The sequence below is a fragment of the Gekko japonicus genome, unplaced genomic scaffold (assembly GCF_001447785.1).
Source record: "Gekko japonicus isolate JY-2015 unplaced genomic scaffold, Gekko_japonicus_V1.1 scaffold771, whole genome shotgun sequence".
Classification (NCBI taxonomy): Eukaryota; Metazoa; Chordata; class Lepidosauria; order Squamata; family Gekkonidae; genus Gekko; species Gekko japonicus.
In genome coordinates this window covers 784,620-793,796 of record NW_015165259.1, presented here as the reverse complement: position 1 = coordinate 793,796, position 9,177 = coordinate 784,620, and the positions used below count along the sequence as shown (strand labels likewise).

Below are 9,177 nucleotides of genomic sequence, written 5' to 3'. Positions count from 1 at the left end.
GATAATCAGTTTGGAGAACAGCCTGGGTGCTGTGGAAAGACTGAATGGCAACACCCGGTACTGAAAGTGGTGATTGCCCACACAAAAGAGAAGGAATCTCGTGTGTGATGGATGAATTGGCACATGGAGGTATGCTTCGGTAAGGTCTATTGATGTAAGGAAATCACCAGGTGACAGAATCTCCGTGATTGACCGTAGAGTCTCCATACGGAAGTGACACAATTTGATAAACTTGTTGAGAAACTTGAGATCCAAAATGGTCCTCCAGTCACCATCTTTGGAAGGGATACATGGTGACTGTCAACTTGGACTGAAAATCTGCTTGCCAAGCCCTCAGCCAGAGTAGTCCTCTAGTCACTGCTGCAGAAGCCATGGCTCTAGAAGCAAACGTCAGAATGTCCAGGGTAGCATCTGCAAAGAAGGATGCTCCTTTAAGTATGTGGGTTACACCCTCCAACAGACCTCTGTTGTTCTTGGGTAAGACCTGAATCAACTTACGTATCCACGCGATGGATGCTCTGGAAGCGATTGATGCTGTAGCAGCCACTTTAACTATCATGGCAATACACTCATGAAGTCTCTTTTGTGTTGCATCTGCCTTCTTGTCAATAGGATCTCAAATAGTACCGTGCCCATCCTCTGAAACGAGACCTGTTGACTGAAACGCCGCCACGAGACCGTCAACAGGTGGTATCTATAGCAGCTCATTTGCATAACAGGGCAAGGCATACAATTTCCTCACAAAATTGGGGAACTGCTTATTTGCTGTGGGTGTATCCCATGCCACCCTTAACTGGCATTCAAAGTATTCAGAGAATGGAAAAACATTTTCCACAAACTTCTCTGGAGGAAAAAACTCAGGGTCTCCTCTGGACCTAGATTTGAACTTAGGTCTGGAAGGCCCCTGGTCATCTGAAGGCGGAGAGTCCTGTAGTTTCAGAGCCTTGATGGTTTTGGTCAAAAAATGGTGGTAGTCCTTGGCTTTAAAAAAGCGACTGGACTGTTTGGGCATTTTTATTTTCTCCTCCTCCGAGAGGAATTTCCCCTCCGCTCTTTCTGATGGACCCCACAGACTCTTCTTACCAATGCTTCCCCTAGATCCTCTACTGGGCATGGGGGGGGGGCTTTCTGGGCAGCTTTGGTTAGCCAGGGGGTAGAACTGGGTAGGAAGATTCCCTTGCCTGGGGATACCCGCCCTGGCACAGGAGGAGATCCCCTTACATTGCCTGGCGAAAGGCCTGCATAAGATCAGTAGCATTGATCAGGGTCCCTTGACATGCATTGCCCTCCACATGAGAAAGGTCTGGGCCAGGCGGACACAATCGGAGGTCTTACTAGCTCCATCCGTCCCCAGTTCACTCGACAGCAGGCTTGGGTTGGCACCGGAACACAGTTCCGCTCCTCCAAAATGGCTGCCAATTTTCGCCCGCTCCGAATTGGCGGGCTCTGTTTCTTCTTGCAGCCAGTGGTGCTTCTGTGTGCGTTGCGCCGCTGTCTCTGCTGTGTTCGTCGGGGCGGCACAAACAAGCCCCGAAGGCAGGTTGGCCCCACAGCCACGTTGCGCTCGCGGCGCCGTTGCAGTGTGTCCTCCTCCCCCAAAGAGAAGCTGTCGGAGTGCTCTGTCACCGCCATCTCTCTCACGCGCAGAGCACTTGGGAGGGACTTGCCTCTTGATGTCTTCGGGCTCCTCCAAAAGATCAGAAATGAAAGAGGAGAACAGAAGAATCAGTTGGGGAAGAGAACCAAGACAAGAATAAAGTAGAGGGAAAAGGAGAAAAAATAGTGAAGGATGAAAGAACAGATAGACAGAAAGGCAGAGCTTTGTCTCTAGCTGCTACTCCCTAAGAGGCAGGAATAGAACTGAGGGGAAGGGTTATTCCCAAGACGCCAAGAGGCAGGGAAAAAAGTATTTCCTGCCTCCCTAAAGGAATGATGGGAATAATCCATGGAGATGTCCTCCACCTCAGAAGGAGAAAGGCCCAGCATGAGATGGATTGACTCTATCAAGGAAGCCATGGCCCTCAGTTTGCAAGACCAGAGCAAGACTACTAATGAACAGATATTTTGAAGGTCATCATTGGTTGAAAGCGACTTGATGGCCCATAACACACACAACATAGCTATCTGATTGTTGTTGCTATTAGCCACCTTGAGTCCTTCATGGATATGCAGGCTATTAATATTTTAAAATAAAAAAATCCATGAGAGCAGGAGAAATTTGTCTCGAGGGCACAAATTTTCTGAACAGAATTACCTCCCTTTTAAGGCCCAGGAAAGCCTGTTACTTCCCTTCAATTTAGCTTTCAACTCTTCTGAGAAAGGGCTCAGACTGCACACGCCTATGTTCTTTGTGTTGGAGCATGTAAACAGAACCCGTTTTCAGCCAGTGATTTCAGACAGCTGCAAGGAAGAAGAGACTATAAAAACATGTTCATTTTGGGGTGGTAAAGTACAACTGCCTCTGCAACTGAAGAACTACCTTTATCTTAGATATGAAAGATGGATTGTCGACAACTGTTGTACATTTATTTTGCAAGACAACATTGAATGGTTCCCTGGCTGGGGAAAGACAACAATAGTCAGTCCCCACAGCTCTTACTGGAGCAACTGGGGGCCAAGACCCCATGAAACAAGCAAACTGACATAAGAGGAAGAACCCAGGGCAAGCAAACATTATAACTGAAGACACAAGACTTTCAAAGTTAAAGCATTTCAGATTTAATCAGTTGAGTCTAGTTCAAAATTATATTACTAGATCAGGTTGAAAACAATACATAAAGCTGCCTATTTGTATCCATCCCACATTGGCATTCCAAAAATCAGCACAACTGCAGACAGGTCAGATACTGGAGTAATAAGCAGATTGTATCCATATTGTATAGTCCAGTCTCCTCCTAATTCAGAGATCCGTATTTGAAGTGGGGGAAGAAGCTAAGGAAGTGGAGTTTAACTCCTCAGAAGCCTATTAAAATATCAATAGGGAGGATGGGGTTTTCCCCAGTTATTGCATCAACAGATACAAAATAATGAAGTCAGCAGTTCAAGGGGCAAGACATTTACTTTGCCATTTGACTTATTTCCCAGCATAAATCAAGATAAAATGCAGTTCACTGATGCTAACTAAAGCCCTATGTATACAAATGAGAAAAAGAGGAAAGAATGCTTTGGATAAATTCTGGACACTGTTCAGAATAAATGCAAATCCTCATAAAATGTGCCGATTGAGACACTATGTATAAGCCATTGCATATTGTTAATACATTAAGTATTTAGGTTTAAATTCATCTTGTTAATATTATAATGCCACCTTTTCCCACAATCTGGAATGGGAAGAGCCATTTTCAGAGAAACACTGATATGCTCAACCCACCATGATTCATACAAAAAACTTCAGAAAGACTCTGAATTGCCATTTACAGTTTAAGAACATTTTTATCTTGTGACATATGTTTTCTAGATTTAATTTTCAATTAGAAGACATTTTAAGAATAAAAACATGAGGTGTGTGTGTGGGGGGGTCCTCCTTGTTTGGTGATTTGGTTTTCACGGTCTCAAGATTGATAACCTGATGCTGAGGTGTACATCTTAGCAAGCTACACTCATCAACATAAGGGCTCAAATACACATTATGTTGCACAGGTGAATATTGCTCAGTAAGGAATCCGAGCAAAGAATCCTTCCTGACATAGGACGCAGGAAATACTAGGGGGGGGGATCATATCTGAGGGAATCAAGGAATACTGACAGACAAAATAATAGTTCACCCACAGTTGCTTTTGCCTAACACCAAAGCTCCAAAAATATATATACCTTCCTTGTCACATGGCACTAGCTACTTGACAAGGACAGAGAGGGAGAATAGGGTATGTGGACATCCAAGGAATTCTGAAGTGTCCCTCCAGAGGCAGATCCACACATTTAGGGAGGTACTGCCTTTAGAAGGAAAGTCAAAGAAGTGAAACTCTCCCAGCCTCACTTGCAACTGCCATTCTGACTTTCAGGTATGTGTGTTCACTTACAGACACTGTTATAAAAGAGTTCCTAAATACACTGTGCTGAATACACCATCCCACTTCTAGGGATGTTGATCAGTTTTAACTCTACGTTGACACGCAGAACAGTTTAACGCTGGTTATCAAGGTCTGCATCTCTCCTCCTGTTCTGGGTTGTCTTGGGATACACCCAAGATTCCAGCTAACAGAAAGAAAGAGGACGGCCAGGAAAAAGTCTTAAAACTTTGCATGTCTCTTGACTGAAGAACAAGTTGGTCAAAATTTGGGTCAACTAATCAATATAAAAGATTTGCAATGTATGCTGTATGGCAGATCTAGAAGCAGTAAACCTATTCTACCCAAAGTTTGGTCTACTGTGAGACAAAAAGTCTGCTATATAGCATATTTGTGCAGCAACAGAAAAAGCTGAACAGGGGGCAAGGACATGACACACTTTGCTAGAGCAACCAGTGATCACAAGGGAACATTTTCTTCCAAGATCAGATGTTACGGGTGTATTCAGGGTGATATGGCTGTAGCCTATAAGGGTACACTCACATGACTAGAGAAAATAGTTTTATACATTTTTTTAAAATACATCTGAGTGGAAGTTGCCTCCGTGGCTTACAGCATGAAGGCTGTCCCATCAAAATCATGTTCTTATTCTTCTCTCATATTCCCCCCCCAAAAGCTCAGGACTAAGTATGCAAATGCCCTGATGCTACTTGCACCTGCATGTATTATGGCAAAGGCAGCACAAGACTCACAATGGAAATACCAGTAACACTGACCATTAACAAGTGATTTTACGAATACTCTAGTTGTACTCAAGACATGGTACAAGCCAGAGCCACTTTTCAGTAATATAAAACTGTGACCTTTTTCCAAAGCATTCTTGCTACACTTTTGGGTCTGACTTCTTGCCCAGCCAGGTGGAACGGAGGCCTGGAATCCTTGCAGTCCTTATTGCCTTAATGAGGGTACTTCCCAGGATTTTCTTGCCTGAGGAATGCACGGTGCTAAATGGCTCCAAATAGTTTCCTATTACATAGGCACATACTATTACAATTAAACGCATGAGTAAATAAGTCTCTGAATACAAAATAGGGACAAAAACTTAATCAAAGGTTCAAGAAGTTGGGACTAAAGGGGGCTCAGTTTCATTCTCCCCTCTTCAGCCCACCTGTCTCTGCCTCAGAGGTGTGTTGAAAAAACACATATCTGAAGCTGCTCATGACAAAAACAGGGTTATAAATATAAAAAGGGAATTCACTGTCCAGCACCAGTAACATTGCCAACTTTGTGCAGGCATGGTGAGCTGGGAAATGCTCCCAGACCAGACATTTTATCCAGGAGAAAAGTGGGAGTTCATTCAAAGCACTGCAGCTGCCTGGGTTGCTTCTTGGGATGGCATGGAAAAAGTTTGCCTCTGGCAGTTCACACTATATGAAGAAACTTGCTGTCAAAGGTAGATCCTTCAGGCTGATATAGGCCAACTGGTTCAGAAAGTCAGAGATGTGCTCCTCAACTCCAGGCTTGGCATCTGCCACATTTAGGGCAGCAAAGCAGAGTATTTCACGATCAACAACCATTTTCCAGCTGCTGCAGAATAAATTTGTTGCATTTTTTAAAAAAAACTGGATGTGAAGGAAGTCTGTTTGGCCTCTGCTGTCCTGGAGTGCTAGCATCCACCTAGGAAGTGGGCACTGTCAACCCTGTTGCCAGCTGTTACTCCATAATGGCCCGGTACAGTGCAGGCTCAATGTAATCCTCACGGTAGCGTGAGTTGATCACCCTCTGTCTTTTTCTCTCTTGTTTGACCTCCTTCTCTGTGAATATCTCTGTGAAACGCATGTCAGAGGCAACAGACTGAAACAAAGATTGAGATGAAAGTTACTTACAGGGAGTGGCATCTACACAGACTATTCAAAGGTGATCCAATTATTCCCCCTTTCTCCTTCAGAAAAACAGTCAGAGTGACAGACTAGGCTCTGAGGTAGTGTTACAACGATTTTCAAAGGAGAACTCCTGAAATCAACTCAGTTTGCCTAGTCATTCATATTAGAGCTTGTTATGGAAAAAAACAACCACCAAAGTTCCTTTCATGGTATACATCTACATCTTAAGTACTGTGCATGTTATTGGCCTTTCATCTTTAAAAAAACAGACATATCTGTAGATATAGCAATATAGTGGGTATGGAAAGCAACTACCCTGTATAAGGAAAAAATATTAAGATCCTTTAGTTTCCAAGGGAGATTTGTCACATTGTGTTCCGAAAAAAATACCTGACCTCCCCATCTCTATAGATTTCAGAACTACAGAGCTGAAGTTGACCAACTGTTAATACAATCTGGTCAGAAACTCCCTAGGCCCACAGACACGGGACTCACATGTGTGCTCAAATCCTCTAAGTGAGGCCTGTGTGCATTTGACAATTTTTTGTGACCTGATATCTCAGCTTCCCTTTCTAAGTAGCGTTCGTAGGGCTTCTGACCACAGAGATTGTCCACACTTGGTTACAAGCTGGCAAAATATCAAACAATAAGGAAGGACTTCAAGCGGGCAGTGTCAGTGCCCAGTAGAGCTCTGTGCACCTCCCATGGCTAGCAAAAGCATGGTAAAGTAAGAAAAAAGCAAACATGTTTACTTTAATAAAACAGGTTTCCTTGCAGATTCCTCGCACACAGTTTTGATTTCTTTTAGCACTGAGTACATGAAACAGCTCCCACATGACCAGCATATTTAAGCCAAACAAAATGCTTTAAAAAGTCTCCTGTGGGTTATATGGGCTAGAGGTGAAATGACCTGCAAGAGAAGTTTAAAGATACTTTAAAGTCCTCAGCTTTGCTAAATGCTCAGGGCATCAATTATCCATTTGTAAGGACTATGGCCACATTGTGCCAGGAAAGGAAAGAATCTCAATTAGGCAGTTGGCCACATGTGAAGTTAGTTCAGCAACAGTAATATATTTGAAGAGTAGGACTACCTGCACTCAAGCCATTCTGAAAAGAAACCAAGGCATGGAAGGACAGCCCCAATAACTAGCGGTCACATTTTGTATCTTGGCCTCTCTGTGAGAAGGACTACATCTTTCCAGCTTCCCTTGTTTTGACTTACCAGCCTTGATTTGACCCTCTTGGGAAGCTCTTCATCAAGTGTGTACACATCATCCCTCTTTGCCATCAGCTGGGATCCATCTTCAAACTCCACCTAGACCCAGAGAAGTCAGAGCAGCATTCAAGCACAGCCAGCAATCACATGTCCCATGCTTCCCAGAGATCAGAAAAATATCTGGTCTCCTCTTCCACCCCACAAATCTCCTCATGGAACCATCACAGGATACTTTCCCCTAATTTGACTTTTCACACTCTATAGCAATCAGAGTGGTGGTAGGGGCTTCCTCCTGCTGTTGTAAGCCAAATAAAGTATTTGTGCACATGATCAGAATTACTGAGCAGCTGACCACACTCTGTAAGCCTGAGAAGCCTCACAAGCTTCGGAAGTTCAACTCAACCCATACATTTTTTTAAGCAGGAATTAATTTCAGATTTTAAATCAGCACTAGTCAGACCACAGCAAATACTTCATCTAGCAATTGTACAATGTTCATGTTATTTTCCAAACTGAGAAAGGCGGAAGCCACCAAATTACGGGGCTAAGGAATCATAGAGTTGGAAGGGACCTCCAGGGTCAGGAAGGAAATAACTTGTAAAAAGACAGAAAGAGAGGAGATAGAATTCCACTCCATCTCCCTTACCTGGTACATCTGGATGACATGTGAGGCCACAAATGTGGCTCCATAGACCTGACCGTCTGTCCATCTCACTTGAACAACATCCCCTTCGGATGGGGGACCAAGCTGGAGACAGTCTTGACTCTATCCACATGGAAGCAAGTAAATTAAGCATTATCTATCTACACATAAGCACAAGAAATAATTTCCCTAAAGTAACCCAACCCATCCCAGTTTTGCTGGAATGCATGAAATAAGGGAAACAGGCAAATATTAAACCTTTAGACAAGTGGGGCTCCTGCTCTCCCCTAAACTAGAAGTAGTAATTAATCTGAAGTCACACTATAGACAGAAGACTCCTGCCTTCAGTCATCTGCAGTCCTAAACAGACTTGAAACTCATGACTGCTCTTAGGAACAGAGCCAACGCTGGCCAGTTCACCACAATCTTTAACTTTACAAGTGAACATCACATAGTAAATGCAAAATAACCCTGCACTCCCAGTAAGATCTGTACTACTACCGCAGCCCTTTCAAATGGTTGTTATCTGGCGTCCTCAATGAAAGGTGCTCACAGTCTGTGGGCACAAACAGGGAAAATGTAGTTCAGTGTGTGGCCTAACGACTAGTTTTGTGGCCCCACAAACCCTGTTGAAAGGGACCACAGTCCATTTCAATGGAGTTTGCAGAAAGCCCAAAAAACAGCTGAGCTAGGGGGAGCAGCTGTTTTGGGCTGTCTTGTGTAGTCCCTTTAAACTTTAAAGGGACAGCAGAAAACAACCAGAAAACAGCTGAGCCAGAAGGGAGCAGTCTCTCCACTGGTCAGCTGTTTTGGGCTCTCTTGTGCAGTTCCTTTAGACAGGCACTTTTTAAATGGACTGCACAAGGGAGACCAATACAGCTGAGCCTGCGGGGAGAAGTCTCCCCACCAGCCAGCTTCAGGCTGTCTTGTATAGCCCCATTTAAAGAAAGCCCTAAGCTGGGCCAGTGGGGAGACTTCTCCCCACAGGCTCAGCTTTAGAGATATGCCCCAATTCAGGGACACTCAACACAAGCACGTAGGAAAGTTTTCCTTTGAACTGTACACCCTCTTATTAGAGCAGATCTTTTACTACATATCATACCACAATGTCTTCTGGGTACAGGTTATCACTGAAGGATCCATCATCAAAGTTGACCTCATAAAAGGTTTCCTTGGTCAGATTGACCACCTCACATTGGTAGAAACGCCCATTCTTGTGCTTGCTGATCACTGCCTGCCCCACAGCCAGATCCTGCAGAGCAGCCTTGGCTCGCTGGAGAGACAGAGAAAAACAGTTGAGACCAACATTAAAATCATCCTGGAGAATTTAGGAGAATGTCCCTGAGCTTGCGGAAGGCTGCTGGTGAGCAAAGTACTTGCATGTATTTTATGGATGCTGGAAAGACCTGACCAAAGCAAAATTCATTT

The 9,177-nt window shown here is 44.0% G+C and overlaps 1 protein-coding gene across 1 annotated transcript in view; it reads right to left on the bottom strand.

Moving 5' to 3' along the window:
- Window positions 1-3,711: 3,711 nt before the first annotated feature.
- KDM4A (lysine (K)-specific demethylase 4A) overlaps window positions 3,712-9,177 on the bottom strand; it is a 31,121-nt gene continuing 25,655 nt past the window's right edge. The window contains exons 19-22 of the mRNA XM_015410175.1: window positions 8,852-9,022; window positions 7,753-7,872; window positions 7,113-7,205; window positions 3,712-5,861 (exon numbers count right to left, since the gene is read on the bottom strand). Of these exons, the coding sequence (XP_015265661.1) occupies window positions 5,721-5,861; window positions 7,113-7,205; window positions 7,753-7,872; window positions 8,852-9,022 (525 nt within the window). The 3' untranslated portion in view covers window positions 3,712-5,720. The remainder of the gene's footprint in view (window positions 5,862-7,112; window positions 7,206-7,752; window positions 7,873-8,851; window positions 9,023-9,177) is intronic.